Genomic DNA, 19,605 nt, shown 5'->3' on the forward strand with positions numbered 1-19,605 from the left:
CCGGCGCCGCGTCGCGCGAGGCAGGCCGGGAGCGTCCCCGCGGCCTGCGGCGCCCGCTGGTTGTCAGGGTAACCGCGCCCTTGCTTTGGAAGAAATTCTCTGCAGGGTTTGTACCGGACTTCCCGCGCAGCTGGCTGTGCCCTTGAGTACGAGGGCCTGGTGGCCCTGTGATGGAGGGCCATCGACAGGCTTTGTGGCCTCGGCCTTTGTGACCAGCAGTTTCTCGTCTCAAACGGGGACCATAATAACAGTAACTTCCTGGACTAAGTGTAAATGTAACTCCTGGCGGTAGTAAGCGCTCGCCAAGTGTCACCATCACCCTCCTGATTGAAAACGGCGGGACAGCAGGTTAGAGAGATGCAGGCTCCTGGTTTGGTGTCCAGGGCCAGAGGCGGGAGCTCAGCAGGCTAGGAAGCCGCCCCCACCTGGCGTCCATCCCAACCTGGGCTCGCGGGGAGGGGCGCGCGGCGGAGGCGGACACGTGGCCCTCGGGGACAAGGTCGCGAGCGGGCGGCGGAGCAGCTGGGACATGGCACGGTGGGTTCGGCCTGCTCTTTGCGCCCTCAGGCTCTGGGGCCCGGCAGGTGAGTGGGCCTCGGTCGGTGGGCGCGGGCCCGCAGCCTCTGGGGTAGGGCGCGGCGGGCGGGGCCCAGGGTGGGGACGAGCTCCTCCGCGCAGGCGAGTGGCTGCGGTTCAGTGTCCGGCGAGCGCGGGCGTCGTGCTTTGTCTGCGTGCGCGGCGGGGCACTGCAGAACCTGAAATGTCAAGTTCCTGTTCACGCAGCTCAGTGGATATTCCAGAGGCCGCCGTGGCATGTTTCTTGTTTCTTCTCACGGGATTAAAAAATTTCTTTTTTAATGTTTATTTATTTTTGAGAGAGAGAGAGAGAGAGAGAGAGAGAGCGAGCGCGTGCGATTAGGGGAGGGGCAGAGATAGAGATACAGAATCCCAAGCAGGCGCCAGGCTCGGAGCTGTCAGCACAGAGCCTGATGCCGGGCTCGAACTCACCAATGGCAAGACCATGGCCTGAGCCAAAGTCAGATGCTTAACCAACTAAGCCACCCAGGCGCCCCATCTCCTGCGTAGTTTTGATGTGTATAAGCAACACTTGTGTGTTCATAGTTGACACTTTGTACCTTGCCTTTTATATTTAGCAATATGTCTTGGGAGTTACTTTCATCTCAAAAATAAACGCTTTCTCAGTCTTTTATACTGATCTGTAGAATTCCTTTTTTTTTTCTTTGTTTTTGTTTCTTTTTTTTGTATGACTTTTTATTGGAACCACCAGATCTGCCCCAACGAAGAGCTCCCCAGGCCCTGTCGCGCCTTACAAGAAAGGGCTTAGGGTCAAGGAGGAGGGAACTGTTGCTCCTGTGCCCACAGAGGGAGGTCAAGATCTGGCCTCCGCTTCTTGGTGACCAGATTCCTCCCACTGCCTGTCCCTGCTGGGGAAACTGAGGATGCACCGCCCTGCCCTAGGTTGGGGGTGGGATCTGTAGAATTCCATTCTATTGATGCTTCATAATGTATTTAATAATTTTCTTATTTAAGCAGTTTGTAATCTTTAGTTATTAGGAATAATGCCGAGGTTCATTGTTTGTACTCACTTTTTGGATAAACTCCTAGTAGTGGAAATCCTGGGTCTAAAGATATATACATTTTTATTGTTCCTCATGCAGTAATTGTACATTTTGGGATCTTTGCTGTTAACCTTAAAAATAAAATGTTAGTTATTGCCAGCAAAATGGATTTATTCAGGAATAGCAGAGAACTCCAAATGTAGACTAGAAAGCTATGGCAAAACCATAGGCAAGTCCTAGGCACAGAGGAGAGAAATGGTGTTTTACAGAGGAAGGGGGATGGGGCTTGGGAAGTCTGTTACAAGCAAAAAGTCCTCCGAAATAAACTGGGAGCTGGAGTGTAGTGCTTCTCATTGGCTGGGCTGGGCTGGCCTCTCATTGGCTGGGCTGTGATGGTCCCTCATTGGCTGGGTTGTCGGGGGAGAGGGAGGGGAGAAAACCCTCCTTCCTCACCCGGGGCTGTGAAGCCCAGGTTTTTTCCCCCATTGGGAATGCAAAGGGCTGCGGGGAGTGACGGGGTGGGGGTGGGGGGAGTGAGGGGTGCGTGTGAGAGCTCCTCCTGTTGGTCTCCACCGCGTGTTAGTCAGGTTTCCTTTACATCATTGCCTAGAAATTGAATATACATACGGGAATGTCTTAAAGGCCCACAGTTGTTAAGAAACTAACTTAAATGCCCAATAATGAATTAATACTTAAGTAATGGTACATCTACTTGATGCAACCATACACAGCTACTAAATGTTGGTGAGGAGTTTAATAGATACCCAGGGGTTTTTCGTTTATCCAAGAAACCTTTATTGTACTGGCCAGGTGTCCCACCAAAGTAACTCAGTTCTGACTCTACCTGCCTGAAGAAAGCACCACAGGTGAAGGACTCAGTCCCACAAGCCCGCCCCCAGTTCAGACGCCAATCCAGGTTGTCTCCTGTGCTTCTGACTCACCAGCTATTAATTGGTTTCCGTGACCCCCTCCTCTGGTTCTGTTAATTTGCTGGAGCAGCTCCCAGAACTTGGAAGACAAGTTGACTTAGTAGATTGCAGGTCTATTACAAAGACTATTAAAGAATCTGAAGGAACGGCCGGATGTAGAGATGCATAGGGTGGGGTGTGCGAGGGTCCCTGGACCCTTCTGCACGTGATTCACCAGCCCGGAAGCCCGCAGGACCCCCTCCTTTTGCGTTTTTGCGGAGACTCCAAACCCTCTAATCATAGTTGGCTCCCCCTGGCACCCAGCCCCCATCCTTAGGGCTCTTCCAAAAGTCTCCTCATGGACACAAACCCAGTTGTGGTGTAAAGGGGCTGTTTATGCGGAACAGGACACCCACTTCCCCCTCGTGGCTCCGAAGGGACTTCAGGAACTGAGGACGGGAGACCAACTGTTGTAACAAAAGATGTTCCCTTTTCTCTTAGAGACTCCAAGGGTTTGGGGATGAAGACCAAAAACATATTTACTATAAATCACAATGTTACAACTTTAAAAAAAATTTTTAACGTTTATTTATTATTGAGAGACAGAGACAGAGCACGAGCATGGGAGGGGCAGAGAGAGGAGGAGACACAGAACCTGAAGGCAGCTCCAGGCTCTGAGCTGTTAGCACAGAGCCCGACGTGGGTCTCGAAGCTACAAACCCAGCGAGATCATGACCTGAGCCAAAGTCAGATGCCCAACCGACTGAGCCACACAGGCGCCCCATATTACAACTTTTTAAATTCCTTTTGTATTTCTTATAATAAGTTGCATTTGGGAGGAATGTAGTAAATTTTTTGAAGGAAGACTGTAGGGGAAGAGTTGTTTTAGATGCTGTGTAAAGTGGGGCGCTTAATAGGTAGAGCTTGAGCCAGATGATTGTCTTTTCTTCCCGACCATCTGGCCAGTTTTCTTTAGAAAATTTCCTTTGGAAACCTCCTCAACTTGCACTCAGAAGAACTGCTTGACAGGTGCTTTCATGCAAGTCTCCGATGCAGCAGACCGTCCTTTAGGGTCTGTGGGCATCTCTGCAGGAGTGTGGGGAGGAGGGGAAGCACTGTGTTCTCTACTGTATTTTCTGTACTTTCTGCTGGGAAAGATCTGCTATAGATCTTCTTAATAAGCAAGACTGTAAAGAATCATTTCCTGCTCTTGACTTGAGCCTCTGAGGCTCAGGGTGTTTGAGTGATGATGGGACATCGAGCCAGGGCTCTGATTCTCCTTTGGGTGCCCTCAGCTCTGCACGCTTTCCTTTGTCATGTTCCTCGTTCTCTTTACGTACCTTTTAGAAATCTGTTCTTTTGAAAACCAAGATGATGCTTTGTATGCTGGGAGAGGCAACGACACAGAGGCAAGTGGACCATGAGCAGCAAGCAAACCCCTGACCCCAGAGTGGAGTGTGCAAGCCAGCACAGGGTCACTGCAGGAGAGGAAGGGGTGTCAGTCTCCCTAAAAGGAGCAGGAGCCCGACGAGGGCAAAGTGATTGCTCACGGGGGTTCAGCAGTGGCTTCATGAAGGAGGTGGCATTTGGTCCTGGCCTTGCTGTGGGAGATTTGGACATGCTGAGGTGGAGAAAGGTCATTCAGGCAGGAGCTGATTTTAGGGCATATACAAGAGCTAGGGAGTCGGTTGTTTGGCTGAAACGGGGGGGGGGGGTTGGTATATAAGAGGGCATAGTGGGGGCTGAAAGTGTCACTGGGGTGGGTATGCTGTGCTAGGGTGGGGAACAGAGCTTCAGGGGAGACCTGAATTGGTTTCGTAAGGAGCAAAAGAACACAAAGACAACACGCAGGAGAGTAAGTTAGGGCCACACTCCTACAAGATACACTCTAAATTGTCCTGATGTGTATCTGAGGTGTGCTTTTAGGGTGCTTATTTCTTGCCTGTATCACAAAAGAGTAAAAGAAACACTCTCAGTTTCCTGTTTTTATGTCTGTATTCACGTTAGGCTCATCACTCGTTTGGGGAGGGTTGTCGGTTCCATCTGTTGAATCTCTTTTCCCATCAGGGTGGAGGAGTCTCTATACGGAAGTCAGAGATGTCCTGGGGAAGGGTCATCAAGGGCCTTCCCCTGGAAGAACAGACGCGGTGGCCGCCAGCCTTTGGGGTGTGAGAAAGGCGTCCTGTGCAGTGGGGCTGGCAGCCCTGAACTCTGGGTGAGTTGCCAGGAGATGTAGGAGTCATGCAGCTCGGTTAGACGCCAAGCAGGGGCCCGAACGGCAGATCAGTAAACCCAGGAGGCCTTACCAGGCCCATATGAGGTGCGGCTCTGGTGCCCCATATTTCCCACAGCTGCAGCCTCGCCTCAGTGGGATGTGTTCAGACCGTGCTACTGGCTTTGTGTTAGTTGTATTGCTTTTTTTTCCCTTCCTGTTGCTTTCTGAGCGTCCAAGTCCTGAGGCCTCGCTGGAGCCTGTGATTTGTTTATTGTGTCTGGCTCTTTTTTCCTATGGGAGACCATCTCCTATTCCTAATACTTAGCCCTGTGAGTGTTTTGGCTCCTGGCTTCTGCGGGTGACTTGAGAAGTCTTCTGGTGCTTTGCAGAGAGAGCCTGGGCTGAGTGTGCCCACCCCCTTACCTTGGTGGTGGGGTTCCTTTGGCAGCTGCATAATATGAGCAGCTTCCTGAACAGCTGCAGACGTTGAAGATCAAGTCTCTGTGGCAGTGTGAATCCCTAGCTGCCAGGGCATGTTTCTTTCTGGAATGGTCTCTAGAACCACTTTTCCTCCTGATAAGATTCGGTGTAAAGCCTGGGACATTTAGCTTTCTTTAAAGGTCACTGCCTGTTTGTCACATCTCGGGTATGCTACAGTGTATGGCTCTGCAGAGAGCATGTCCAGAGCCCCCCACAGAGCCCCACACCTCTGGTGAGCAACCCTCTTCTTTTCGCACTGGCATTGGGTAACAGGAGTTAAGACGTGACACATTCCTTGTTTGCACAGGTCTGACTAACCTGATTTTTTTTGCTCCCAAAGAAGTTTTGATTTTTAAGTTGAGACTTCTCTTTCAGCCCAGTAGTCATCGATGATGAGAAAGTGATCATCTGGGGGGACAGGAGGGAAGTGTATGGTCGTTCTCCATGGTGGGGGTCATGGCAGGGCTAGCATGAGCTTGACTGTCACAGTCACCTGGCCACTCTCCTTTTCTGTCAGCATTACAGGTGGAAGAAGACCTATATCTTCTTCTGCTAGTGCCTCAAGCATCTTTGGAAGCGGAGGCAACGGCAAGGAGAAGCTTTTTCTCCAGGACATAGCTGAGCTGATTCGAGCCGGAGCCTGCCAGAAGGCAGTGGTCATGGTGGGGGCCGGCGTCAGCACGCCCAGCGGCATTCCGGACTTCAGGTGCCCTGCAGTGCCTAGATCCTCCCTCACCACCCTGGTCCGCTGTGCGGCCCGCCTCACGGGGCTCAGGGCGTCTTGCCCCTCCTTGCAGGTCTCCAAGGAGCGGCCTGTACAGCAACCTGCAGCGGTACGACCTCCCATACCCTGAGGCCATTTTCGAGCTCACTTTCTTCCATCACAACCCCAAGCCCTTTTTCGCTCTGGCCAAGGAGCTGCACCCCGGGAGCTACAGGCCCAATGTCATACACTATTTCCTCCGCCTGCTCCACGACAAGGGGCTGCTTCTGCGGCTCTACACACAGAACATCGATGGGCTCGAGAGAGGTGAGCTCTCCACCTGTCCACGCCTCTTCTTCTGCAGGGACTGCTTCTCCCCTCCCCTGTGACTCATTTCAAGCCGGCTTGTTTTGCCTTCATCCCTGACAGAAATGTCCACTGTGTCTTTAAGGGCCACTGTCGGGACCTCGTTGGTGGACCTGATGTCTTGGCATACTTGTTGGGCTATGAGTTTTGGATGGAGCTAAAGGTGACGATTGAGAGCTTTAGTTTGCTAATCTGATACGACGATTTCTTTTTTTTTTAATTAAAAAATTTTTTGTTAATGTTTATTTATTTTTGAGACAGAGACAGAGCGTGAGTGGGGGAGGGGCAGAGAGAGAGGGAGACACAGAATCCGAAGTGGGCTCCAGGCTCCGAGCCGTCAGCACAGAGCCCGACGCGGGGCTCGAACTCACGAGCCCCGAGATCGTGACCTGAGCCGAAGTCGGACGCTCAACTGACTGAGCCACCCAGGAGCTCCAGTGATGATTTATTTTTCAAGAAATTTATTGTGAAATGTTTTGAGCACAGAAAAGTAGAGAGAACGTAACGAGCCGTCACGTCCTCCTCACAGCCGGTCCTCACTTCATCTGTGTCTTCTTTCCCCCACGTTTTCTCTCACCCCGTTATTTTGGAGCAGATCCCTCACATCATAAACTTAATCTGTAAACAATCTGTAAGTACTTCAGTGGGTAACTCTAGAAAATAAAGATTTAAAAATCATAACTACGATATCATAACTACGATATCAAAGAAATCGCTATTAATGCCTTAGAATTACCAAACTCTGTGTGTAATGATTTCCTGACTGTCCCGAGGGCGGCCACAACCAGTGATTCACAGATCGTACTGGCTGCTGACCGCATCTTAGAGAAGCATGGCTGAGCCTTTCTCTTACGGGCAGATTCCAACGAGTGCTGACTCTTAGTGAGCCAGCATCCGCTCGGCCAGGCTGCAGACATCTGGTGATTTGAAGAAAGTAGTCACCTCAACTCCAGGAAAATAATTCCTTGCCAGAAGGATTCTGCAGCTTGCAGCCCCATAGGCAGCAGTGGAACCCCTGTGGGGGCGACCTCTTCTTCTGGAGTTGCAGCAGGCAGGCCCGTGCGAAGGCGCGAGCTCTGGCTTGTGGGCTGTAGCGTATGGAGATTTAGGACCATGGCGGGGATAGTGGAAGCCACTTGCAGCTGGGACTGTCTGTCCGCCCACAGCCCAGAAGCTGACAGTGGGAACAGACAACTGTCATAATAAGTTACCTCTGTTTTTCTATAGTTTTTTGGAAACTGTCTTTGTACTGTTTTTTCACTTTTACTGGGTATCTGTAGAATAGAAAATGTTTTCCTAGTTATTAAATATAATTTTATCTGAACTTACATCAAACTTGTTGACAGGCCTCATTTTAACCTTGGTTTGGCTCCATCGGTGCTCATTCTGGTCAGTGGGGCGTCATCTGGAGGTGGTGGAGGCAGGGACGCCAGGCTTGCACGAGGGTTGTGACTGCCTCTGGGGACCTGCCAGGCTCAGAGCCATGCTTGGGGGCCTGTGCACCCACCCCAGAGCCAGCAGCACTTTGCTTTGGCTTGAATTTCAGTGGCTGGCATCCCTGCCTCCAAGCTGGTTGAAGCTCACGGATCCTTTGCCTCTGCCACGTGCACTGTCTGCCGAAGGCCCTTCCCAGGGAAGGACGTTTGGGTGAGTTGTCATGCTGGCAGTTCTCTCCCTTCTGCACTCTGCGGTGGGAGTGATCTGGAGAAGTGACATTTTAGAAGCATTGTATTAGAAGAACAACAGAACAGTAATGGTGTGAAATGTTTTTCTTTATTTTTAAATTGGAAAAGTAATATATGCCTGTCAAAAATTAAGAAATACGTGGGGAGATAAGGCATATGTAGGGAAATGGGGAAAATGGATTTCCCTTCGGCCGATTCCTATAGCCCACTTTAACAGTTTGGTATGTAATGTTACAAGCCTTTAAAAAAAAGGGGAGGGGCGTGGCACCTGGGTGGCTCAGTCGATTAAGAGACTGACTCTTGATTTGGGCTTAGGCCATGATCTCATGGTTCATGAGTTCAAGCCCCTTGTCAGGCTCCGTGTGGAGCCTCCTTGGGATTCTCTCTCTCCCTTTCTCTCTGCCCCTTCCCCACTCCTCTCTCTCCCTCTTTCTCTCTCACAAAATAAATAAATAAGCTTTAAAAAAATAAAAAAAGGTATATATAAACATACATGACCATATCTATGTACCTACAACACACAGTGACCAATTTTTTTTTTTTTTTTTTTTTTTTTTTTTTTTTTTAGCTACAGGATTATTAACCTTAATCTACAACCTGCTCTGTTACAGAACAAAATTTCATGGATTTATTGTGTCAGTAACCACAGCTCTGCTTACTGTTTTTAGTAACTAGAGTAATACATTTAGCCATTCACCTACTGTGGGACATTTTTTGATGTTTCTGATTTTTACTATTAAAAATAATGCATCAGTGACACTCATGCTTATACCCTTGTGTACTTCTGGCAATATTTCTGTAGGATGGGTTTCTCAAAGTGCAATAGGACAAGCTGGAAAATTTTAAATAAAGATGAAGGTCTGAAATATTGATGAGGAATAGGGCCTTGTCTTTTACTTTTCGATGATGTGAAATTCACATAACCGTAAAATTAAACATTTTTAAACCTGTTTTTTTTTTAAAGTTTATTTCTTTTTAAGAGAGAGAGAAAGAGAGAGCAAGAACAGGGGAGGGGCAGAGAGAGAGGGAGACACAGAATCCAAAGCAGGCTCCAGGCTCTGAATTGTGTGCACAGAACCTGATGTGGGGCTCGAACTCACAAACTGTGAGATCATGACCTGAGCTGAAGTTGGATGTTTAACCAACTGAGCCACCCAGGCGCCCCCGTAAAATTAAACATTTTAAAGTATATAATTCATTGGCATTTAATATATTTACAGTGTCGTGCAAACACCACCTCTGATTCCAGAACATTTTCATCACCCTAAAGGAAAACCCTTTACCCACTACTCAGTCAATGCTTCCCAGCACAATCCCTGGCAACCACTGATCCGTTTATTGTCTCCATGGTTTTGCCTTTTCCAGAATGTCAGAGTTGGAATCATACAGTGAGCAGCCTTTTCAGACTGACTTCCTGCACTTACTAAGATGCATTTACATTTCCTCCTTGTCTTTTCATGGCTTCATAGCTCATTTCTTTTTAGTGCTGAATAATATTCCCTTGTCTAGATGGACCACAGTTTATCCATTTATGTACTGAAAGGCACTTTGGTTGTTCCTAAGTTTTGGCATTTATTAATAAAGCTGCTATAAACATCTGTGTGCAGGTTTTTGTGTGGATATAAGTTTTTCAACTCGTGGGTAAATACCAAGGAATCTGATTGCTGGATTGTATTGTAAGAGCATGTTAGCTTAGTGCCTTCCAGTGTAGCTGTACCATTTTGCATTTTGCATTTCCACCAGCAATGATGAGAGCAGCATCTGGTGTTGTCAGAGTTCTAGAGTTTAGCTGTTGAGATAGGTGTGCGATGGTATCGTCTTATGCAACTCCATGATGACGTAAGTCATGGAGTATCTTCTTTAAAAAAAATTTGTTTTTATTTTGGAGAGAGAGCATGAAGTGAGGAGAGGGGCAGAGCGAATATTAAGCAGACTCCATGCTCAGCAGTGTGGAGCTTGATGTGGGGCTTGGTCCCACGACCCTGGGATCATGACCTGAGCCAAAATCAAGAGTCTGATGCTCAATCGACTGAGTCACGTAGGCGCCCCATGGAATATTTTTTCAAATGCTCATTTGCTACCTGTATATTGTCTTTGGCGAGCTGTGTATTTAGTTCTTTGGCCCATGTTTTAATTAGGTTGCTGATTTTCTTGTTGTTGAGTTTTAAGAATTTTTTGTGTATTTTGTATAGCAGTCCTTTATCAGAGGAGGATATCCTTTATCTGTGGAGGACAGGGAAAGACCAAAGAGGTGACCACTCTAGGTTTGTAGGTGGCAGTTTATTTAAAAAAAAAATTTTTTTTTTAACGTTTAGTTATTTTTGAGACAGAGAGAGACAGAGCATGAACAGGGGAGGGTCAGAGAGAGGGAGACACAGAATCTGAAACAGGCTCCAGGCTCTGAGCTGTCAGCACAGAGCCCGACGCGGGGCTCGAACTCACAGACCGCGAGATCGTGACCTGAGCCGAAGTCGGACGCCTAACCGACTGAGCCACCCAGGCGCTCCTGTAGGTGGCAGTTTAGTAAGTAAGAGAACTTATGTGCGAGGCTCCTCCTGGGCAGCAGCAAGACAACCAGATCCCTGCACCCACCTCCACATCCGACAGGTTTATAATGAGGCCTTAACTGGGCTCGGTCACGTCTACTGTGCACATCACCACCTCCAGGCTGTGTCCTTGAGCAGTCTCTGGGACAGGGAAGGCAAGTGGAACCCGCGTTCCAAGGACGGGGGGGAGGGGGGGGGAGTGAGGAGCTCCCAGGTGCCGGGTCCAGACCATAGGTCAACTGGCAGTTTTGTCTTTTGATGACCTTCCCCAATACTCAGTGGTGATTTCTTGCAAGTATTCTAGCATCTTCCCAAAACTTAGGCATCTGTTTCTTTAAATCCCTTCCAGGATGTTCCTATTAGGATGCTTTCATCCAGTGTTTGGCCCGACCCTCACCAACACGCATGTGGACCCATTGATATAAATCTGAGCACTCAGATTAGTAAATTTGAATAACTATGTTAAATTCTTCAGCAAATTTATGGGGTCTCAGTCACTTTAGGAAACTCTTTCACTACGGCTCAAAACTCAGCCTTAATCCAGGCAACGTAAACAATGGGGTGTTCTTTGGGACCCCCAGCAGAGTTAACTGTAGAGGGGTGGGTAGTAATAGGTTTGGGAGAGGAGGGGTGAGGAGAAGTTTGGAGGGAAAAGGAAGCTCAGCAAAAGGGCTAGAATGAGAGATAGGTAGAGGGGGGTTGGGGACAGTGAGGAGAGAAGAGAGGGAAACTGTGCCAGAGGTGGGGCCTGAGCGCAAGGCCACCCCACCTGTCAGGAGACAAAGAAGATGGGGAGGGGACAAGGCCTCAGAAGCCATGTGGACATCTTTCAGTTGTTTGCCTGCCTTGGTTAGTTTACAAATAGTATTTTGCAAAAAGGCAGACTTTGAACCCAGAAACTGTTTGGAAGCCTCAAGGTATCAATGAAAATAAGCATCCAATTCAGTTTTGACAATTTTAGAGCCCATGGCTGTCCGATTGAGTTGTGAGGAAGGGAAATTTGGGGAGCTCGAAAGTTCCCCATAATGGCCATTGAAGTTGTAAATTGTTTTTTGTTAAGTTAGTCCATATAAGAATGCACGTGAGGAGGGAGCACAGTTTTTAATCATGGAACCGGCAGGGCTCCCAGAAGAGTGGGGGCAGGGGCACCCTCAAAGCATTTTGATCACTGGGATCCCATTTCCCAGAGGCTTTTCTCCAGAGCCAAGAGGAAAATTCCTGAACAGCACAGCCCCAGTAGGAATAGCCGGGCTCTAGAAAGGAGTCAGACAAAGGCCACATGAGTACTCTCTGAAAGGATGAAGCCTTAGGGCAGGTCCTGAATAAAGTCTGGAGAGCTCAAAACAGAGAGTGAAGCACAAATCCAGGAGAAAACTCACATTCAAACCCCAGGGTTGGTGAGGAAGCAGTGAGCCCAGCTGGCGCTGAGGGTGCTGGCACCTGTTTGTTTGCTCACCAGCCTCAGTCGCTGGGTGGGGTTGGGGATGTGTGTGTGCGTCTTGCCTGCATCCCACTTCTGACACCTAGTAATGTTTTCCTTAAACATAGCCCTTTCAGTTATTTTACCAGGGAAATGGGTTTATTCAGGAATAGTTGAAAATTGCTATTTGGGACAAGCAAGCTATGACAAAACTGTAGGCAAGTCCAGCCAACAAAGGAGAGGGACATTATTTGATGGAGAGGAGGGAGGGAGTTTGGAGAGGCTGGAGAACCAGGTCATGGAGTTGATGTTGTCTTGCTCGCTGAGTCACTGGAGTGGTTGATTTGATGTAGGGGAGGTGGTGCATTTCTTCCCTGGTTGGGCCTGTCATTGGTGGTTCTCTCCTGTTGAGGGTTCTTCTGTTGGGTCTAGTTGACACTTCTTTGTGTGATTGATGGTGAGTGGTATGGCTCCTTCCAGCCTCCTGAGTCCACATTAGCAAGGTATCCCTGTATTAATTTTCATAATGCTCAGCTGTTTGTTGAAGAGGAGAAATTTGGTTGACTGCTTATGTGAGTCTGCTTCTAGGGTTTCTGGTCTGGTCCTTCACTAGTGCCACAGTCTTGATTCCTTTTTTTTTTTTTTTTTAAAGTTTTTATTTAAATCCAGGTTAGGTAACACACAGAGTTATATTAGTTTCAGGTGTGCAATATAGTGATGAAACACTTCAATACATCGCCTGTTGCTCAACACGAATGTCCTCCTTAATTCCCATCCCTTATTTAGCCCATCTCTCAAACCCCTCCCCTCTGGTAACCATCAGTGTGTTCTCTGTAGTCAAGAGTCTGTTTCTTGGCTTGCTCCCCCCCTCTTTCTCCCTTTATTAAGAGCCATCTTTTATTTATTTGTTTTAAATTTATTTATTTATTTTGAGAGAGAGAGCACACTTGACTGGGGGAGAGGCAGAGAGAGGGAGGGAGGGAGGGAGGCAGGCAGAGAGAGAGAGAGAGAGAGAGAGAGAGAGAGAGAGTCCCAAGCAGGCTCCATGCTGTCAGCATAGAGCCCAATGCGGGGCTCAAACTCACAAACTGTGAGATCATGACCTGAGCTGAAAACAAGAGTCAGGTGCTTAACCAACTGAGCCACCCAGACACCCTAAGAGCCATCTTTTATTTTATTTATTTATTTATTTATTTATTTATTTATTTATTTATTTAAAATTTATTTATTTTGGAGACAGAGCATGAGCAGGGGAGGGGCAGAGACAGAGGGAGACACAGAATCAGAAGCAGGCTCCAGGCTCTGAGCTGTCAGCACAGAGCCTGACGTGGGGCTTGAACTCATGGACTGTGAGATCGTGACCTGAGCTGAAGTCAGATGCTCAACCGACTGAGACACCCAGGCGCTCCAAGAGCCATCTCTTAAAGTGTGTTGTGATATCTTCCTTGGTTCATTTTCTATTTGTGTTACACAGGCCGAAGTGATGGTGGACAGGATCCCCCGCTGTCCAGTCTGCACTGGCATCGTGAAGCCCGACATCGTGTTCTTTGGGGAGACGCTGCCCCAGAGGTTCTTGCTACATGTGGTTGATTTCCCCATGGCGGATGTGCTGCTTATCCTCGGGACCTCCCTGGAGGTTTGTCCGCAGGCCCAGTGGTGGGCTGAGTGTGTGGGGAGGAGGCTAGGAAGATAGGGTGGAAGAGGTGGGGCTGGTGGGCCAGCTCCGGATGCTCTCAGAGCCCCCTGGTGTCCCAGCTTCAGAAGATGAATGGGTTCATCTGGTGCGGAAGCACAGGTATTCCCGGCCTAGGGAGTGGAAGCCTGGGCAGAATGGGGAGGAGGGAGGATGCTCAGCTTTGGAGGTGCTGTCAGTGTGGGTGGGGCACAGCATGTGAAGGGAAGGGAGAAGGGAGGGGTGTGGACAGGTAGAGAGGGACAGACTTCCCAGGCCACATCACAGAGGCCAATTTTGTGCTAGAAGCAGTGATAGACTTGAAAGGATGGGACCAGGGACATAGCTTGTGCCTCTTGGGTCAGAGAGAGATCGCTGATGAGTGGGATGGGGATTGAAGCAAGATGTCCAGGAGGGCTAGTCCTCAAGAAGGCAGGGCTGTGGGCACAGTCAGACCACGTGACTGAGAGAGGGCAGGGAGAGGGACTGGCTGCACCAGGGACAGGGGAGGGAGTGGTCTGGCTGTCTATGGGTCCTCAGGGCATTTGTTGGTAAGGAGGAATTTAGAGGGAGGGTGCCGAGCTCAGTTCTGCACATGTGTGTTTGAGGTGCCTGGGAGACACTCATGGACACATTCCAGAAGCTATTCTGCATCTGGATCTGGAGCTCAGGAACTTTGTAAAGGAATCAAGAGCAAGAATGAGACCCTGCAATGAGCTCTGCCTAATTGGATGTAGGCAGCAAGGGCCAGAAGGGCCAGAAAGGCCTGTATTCAGAGCCCGGGCAGCCACGGAGGCCTAGAGTGGTGTGCCCGCTGTTCCAGTGCTTTGGACAGACACAGTAAGATGGTGTAAGCAAGTGACACAGTTTTAGATGACAGCAGCTGGAGAAGCAACAAATGGGACAGGAAGGCTGGGAAGGGTTGTGAGCTGGTCGTGATATCGACGTGGTTGGTTTGCACGGCCGAGTCAGGAAGGTGACCTTGGAGCTGAGGCCAGGGAGATGCAGGTGTCAGCTGAGGGTGTCTGGCAGTGGAAACTGCCCGTGACCAGCAGTGACAAAGGTCTGACCTCCCGACCCTGTGGGTGCTGTGTCATGAGTGTGCCATGGTGCACGGTGAGGTGGTGGGAGAGCCAGTAGAGGCCTTGCAGGTGGTGTCCAGGTGGCGACGGTGGTTGGCCAGGTAACGCTGCAGAGGGCGTTGGCGCCCAGGTGCTTAAAGGAACACTGGGTGGGAGAGTGTGGACCCCCGCAGGGCTCCGGGCTTGTGACCTGAGTGACCACAAGGATGGAGCTGGTTTCCTGAGACTGAGAAGCCTAGTGGGCAGGTTGGGGGATCTTGGCCTCCGGCACACTGATTCGAGGGCTGTTTTGGGCTGTCGAGTGGATGAGGGCGGTGGGAGGTGGATTCCTGCATCTGGAGTCCAGGAAGGAGCAGAGGTATGACCTGGGCTGGCGCAGTGAGCAGCCGGAAGAGCCCAGAGCGTGGACAGACCCATGATGCCCACCCTGGGCCTGGTTGGAGGGGTGGGCCTAGGGGACAGGCAGAGGGCCAGGGCCATGGTGCCAGCGGCATGTGGTGCTGAGTCTGGCTGCCCTGTGCTGGCTACTGGTGATGGACATTGGGGCCACCAGCCCTCCCGTAGTTTTTAAGTGAAATGAAAATAGCCTTTCTCTTTGATTCTAAAAGTACCACATGCTTGTTTTAAAAAATGTACACATTAGGTAGAGATGCAGAGTGAATTAAAGAATCTCTTCTGTTCTACCAGCACCGTGAGTGTTTTGCTGTGTCCTCACAGGCTTCTGCGCTGCACAGATGTGGTGATCTTAACCAGAAGTGCAGAGAGACCTAGCTTGTCAGCACCCCTAGTGTCCCTGACAAATGCCGATACAAGGATCCAGTCGGGAGCCCCAAAGCAGAGTGCTTGTCTGTAAGCACTGAGCAATCTGCAGTGTGGCTTAGACTTTATCTCATATGCCGCGTGGAGGAAATATTAATGCACTTGGTTATGGATCACCCCTCCGGATGTCACTGAGGTGTGACATAATATACGGTATATAAATCATGTGACGTTTTCTAAAATGTGAAATATTCTGAATTCTGGAACACACCCAGATCCAAGAGGTTTTTTTTTTTTTTTTTTTTTTTTTTTTTTACTTTAGGGAGAGAGAGTGCACACAAGTGGGAGAGGGGCAGAGGGAGAGAGAGAGAGAGAGAGAGAGAGAGAATATCAAACAGGTTCCATGCTCAGTGCAGATCCTGACGTGAGGCTCGATCCCATGAACTGTGAGATCGTGACCCGAGCCGAAATTAAGAGTTGGATGCTCAACTGACTGAGCCACCCAGGTGCCCCTGAGCCCTGAGAGTTTTAAGATAGGGATGACAGATGTATGACAAAATTTATTGTTGATGGGCAACAAAAATAATAGATATTATATTTAAAATGATGTAGTGAATAACCACATACACATTTGCACATTCATGTGAGTACTTTTGTAGCAAAGAAATATTGAGAAGTTGCTTTCCAGAAAGATACACTAATTACATTGCCACCAACAGATGTGGGCCATTTTCCCACATCCTCACTGACAGCAAACATTACCTGTCTTTAAGTTTTCATCCATCTGATTGGCTAGAAAGAAATAAGTGTGTATGTGAGAGAGAGAGAAAGGGAGGGATATTTAACATGTCTGTAATTAAGAGTGAAGTTCGTCTTTTCATGTTTATTGATCACTGTGTTCTCGTTGGATTGCATATTTGTATCTCTTGTCCATTTTTCATTAAGTTATTTTCTTAGTTGGTCTATAAATTAGCAATATAAATTCATTAAATAAAATGTTTATAAATTAGTTTAGCAATTAGAAATATAAACTATTTCTCACATGTTGTAAATATTTTTGCAGTTTGTTTATGATGATAAAGTTTAAAAAATTATTTTTCTGCATAGTATTTTTATGTAGATGATAATGTGACAGTATTACATAGTCAGACCTGTCATGAGTTTCCTTTGTCTGATCTGACTTCACTATCAGGCCTGAAAAGTCTTTCCCTACCTTTACTTATGAACCCTAAACTTTCTTTAAGAACTATTTTGTTTACATTTAAACCTTTCACTCATTTGAAATTTTTGCAATGAAGGCAGGAGTTGAGCATTTTCGTCCCAGATAATGAGGCAGTCTCAATACCATTTAATAATCTGTTTCTAATTTCTAATGGAAATTTCACTTGGAAGCAGCATGAAGAAGCCCAAAGTCACCGAGTTAGGACTCTCTGGAGGTCTGGATGGTGAGGGCTGTGGAAAAGTGGGGCACGCTCTCTGCTGGGCATGTCAGGAGCCCTCTGTGGGGCCAGGTCCTTGCTCCCAGGGAGCGTGGGTGGCCCAACCAGATGCTGCTGGGAGGAGGGTAAGGTGGAGCATAGTTGCTGGAGCTCAGATGTGCCTGGGCAGAGAGACCCACAGAGGCCAGGACATGTGGGAGGCGGAAAGAGGGACGCAGGCAGGAGGGAGGCTCGGGAAGGGAGGAACCCAAGCATGGAGACCAAGCTGACAGTGTGACGGGAAGAAATGAAATAGGTGGTGAGTTTTCCCTGTACCCGAGGTCTTACTGTCAGTCTGTGTCCCGAGGGGCTCGGAGGGTGGGCACTGTGCTCCTCACTTCTGGGCAATTTTTCAGGTAGAACCTTTTGCCAGCTTGTCTGAGGCCGTGCGGAGCTCGGTGCCCCGACTGCTCATCAACCGGGACCTGGTGGGGCCCTTTGCTTGGCGTCCTCGCAGCAGGGACGTGGTCCAGCTAGGGGATATGGTTCACAGCGTGGAAAGGCTGGTGGAGCTTCTGGGCTGGACAGAAGAGTTGCAGGACCTCATGCGGCAGGAAGCCGAGAAGGTACGGACTGTGAGAGGGTCATCTCCAGGGCTGCCTTCCTCACTGCTTGGGGGTCTGGGCCCACCTGGTGTGGAACCCTGTCTGGCTAAAACAGAACTAGCAAATACTGGCTGTTAACCCGTACCGGCCGCTGCCCAGGGCCACCTCCGTGTGGACATGAAGAAGGGATGCTAGATGCCTGCTCTCCACTGGCAGAGCCGTGACTTGGTCCCGGTGGACTGGGGTTGTCCTCGCATCACAGAGCAGCATTGCCTTTTGTCCCTAAAATAAAGCGGCACCAAGCAGCTCCAGGCCAAGGTGTGGCTCTGAGCCGAAGTTTGAGGAGCTGAAGTCTGTGCCTGTGCGGTGTGGGATGAAGCCCACCTCGGGGAGGCTTTCGGGAGATCATCAGCGTGAGAGCCGTTGGCCTGACAATGTGCTCAGGGTAGAAGGCCAAAGACCCTTGGTACCTTCCAGGTTTCAGACCTGTAACAAGTGAACTTACAGAAAATGCAGTTTCCCATAAGAATCAGCATGTGTAGCCTTGATGTGAGAGGTTATTTTCTAAAGGAGGCAGCATTAAGCATTTGAAGTCCGTTTGTCTCACAGAGACAATCATGTGACAATGCCCAAAGGGGACGGGGCAGAGGTCTGGGGACAGCCTTACTCTTCAGCTGTGACTGCCTCAGGGCTCAGGGCCGTGGGTCAGGCCTTCCCCTCACCTCCACTGGCAATAGCCCCAAGCAGCTGGTTTCTTACCAAGTTGAACCCAAGAGAGAAGAATAAGGCTTATTAAGGATAGGAGACTTCACACGATTTCCACACGCAGTGGACACGATGGCCACGGTTTTTTCTAGCCTTCCCCTCCAGAGTTTGGCTCTAATGGCTAACACGTAGGCTGGCGTCACTCGTCATCTCAATTGAAATACCAGTTATGCTGCTCGGTCGTTTGAGGGAAGCAGAGAGTGCAGGTAGCACTGAAGCGTGTACCTCACACGCCGAGAGGAGGGTAGGTGCCCTGGTCAGACCCGCCCGGCCGCTTCCTGGCTCTGGCGTCCCACTCCCATACAGGAACAACACTAAGTCACGTGGCCCCGGGGATTTGACCTGTGCATTTTCTGGTCTTACAGAAATCTATGTAAAGTGGGTCCTGGTCTTAGGGGTTTATGTATTTAAAAAGAGGTGCCATCCAAGAGTAAACGTCAAGGGACGGGCTGCAGTCCAGTTTAGGTTGCTTTGCCAAATAGTGCATAATCTTGAGCACGTGAGCTCCAGAACATTTCACATGGTCACTTAAATGAAGCCCTCCATTTAGCCACCCAGTTTTGCCCAGCCCTGCTGGCATCATGTTACTTTGGCTCAACAGCAGCATTGGCAGAGGCAGAAAAGCTTTTGTTTTATGATAGTTCAAACCCAGGCCCTGAGATCTGCAGGACTGATTTCCCTTCTTTGTGTTCCAGCTCAATGGACGGGACAGATAGGGTGATGGCTGGTCCCCCCACCACTCCCGGGACCAGAAATGGTTCCATGGAGTCACTGCCCACCGCTAAGGAAACAGTTTTGGCCGAACTGGAACCTGCGGCCTAAGGAAGAATGAGGCTGCCCAGGTCATGAGCTCTGTGCCGACCGGTCGTGTTGTGCTCACACCACAGGCCACCCGTCACACTGGCACCTTTCTGCTGTTGGGACTCTTCAGTCTGCTGAGGCTGACTGCAAAAGCTTTGACAGCTTGAACTCAAACAGACCAACGGAAAGCCCCGACTGGATCAGCCATGTGTCCAGGTCTCCATCTGAAGGGCTTGGCATCTCGGTCTGTTAGAAGGACCCAGTCTCTGGCTGAGTGGCCTTAGTCACTCCCAAGGCATGGTCCTGGGTCCCAAGTAATAGAATAGGGTCCTTGAGTATGTTGGTCTCCTTAGTAATGTTATTTTTAATTAAAGAAACTTTATTCATTTCTGGCGTGAAATAAACTCTTTGGTCTCCTTAAGGGAATACAGGTGTTAACAGTGGCTGTAGAAAGGGGACCTTAAGGGGTGTGTGGGCATTCCTCCCACTAGAATAACCCAAGGATGGAGAACATGCCCCTGGATTCACCCTGGAGGTGAGCCCAGTGCCACTTCCCACGGAGCACCAACACCCCTCGCGGAAGGGCGTCAGGCCATGTTC

General features: G+C 49.3%; 1 protein-coding gene across 9 annotated transcripts; it reads left to right on the forward strand.

The window, feature by feature from the left end:
* Window positions 1–55: 55 nt before the first annotated feature.
* Window positions 56–19,419, forward strand: SIRT3 (sirtuin 3). 9 transcript variants are annotated; one of them, XM_042957631.1, is made up of 8 exons: window positions 56–584; window positions 4,556–4,703; window positions 5,701–5,889; window positions 5,981–6,213; window positions 7,799–7,899; window positions 13,378–13,539; window positions 17,251–17,460; window positions 18,900–19,419. In XM_042957631.1, exons 1-8 carry the CDS (start codon window positions 530–532, stop codon window positions 18,918–18,920), a joined length of 1,119 nt encoding a protein of 372 aa, XP_042813565.1. In that variant the 5' UTR covers window positions 56–529; the 3' UTR covers window positions 18,921–19,419. The 9 variants fall into 9 exon arrangements, with proteins under 9 accessions (XP_042813565.1, XP_042813566.1, XP_042813570.1 ...); XM_007094224.2 differs by having other exon boundaries at window positions 255–348; XM_042957632.1 differs by lacking the exon at window positions 5,701–5,889 and having other exon boundaries at window positions 57–584.
* Window positions 19,420–19,605: the final 186 nt, after the last annotated feature.

The sequence above is a fragment of the Panthera tigris genome, chromosome D1 (genome assembly GCF_018350195.1).
Source record: "Panthera tigris isolate Pti1 chromosome D1, P.tigris_Pti1_mat1.1, whole genome shotgun sequence".
Classification (NCBI taxonomy): domain Eukaryota; kingdom Metazoa; phylum Chordata; class Mammalia; order Carnivora; family Felidae; genus Panthera; species Panthera tigris.

Bases quoted from the DNA above. Each gene is read 5' to 3' on its own strand.
- SIRT3 (XM_042957631.1), top strand. From the start codon at position 530: ATGGCACGGTGGGTTCGGCCTGCTCTTTGCGCCCTCAGGCTCTGGGGC. The intron at 7,900-13,377 runs GTGAGTTGTCAT...TGTGTTACACAG, and splicing joins TCCCAGGGAAGGACGTTTGG to GCCGAAGTGATGGTGGACAG. The intron at 17,461-18,899 runs GTACGGACTGTG...TTTGTGTTCCAG, and splicing joins TGCGGCAGGAAGCCGAGAAG to CTCAATGGACGGGACAGATA.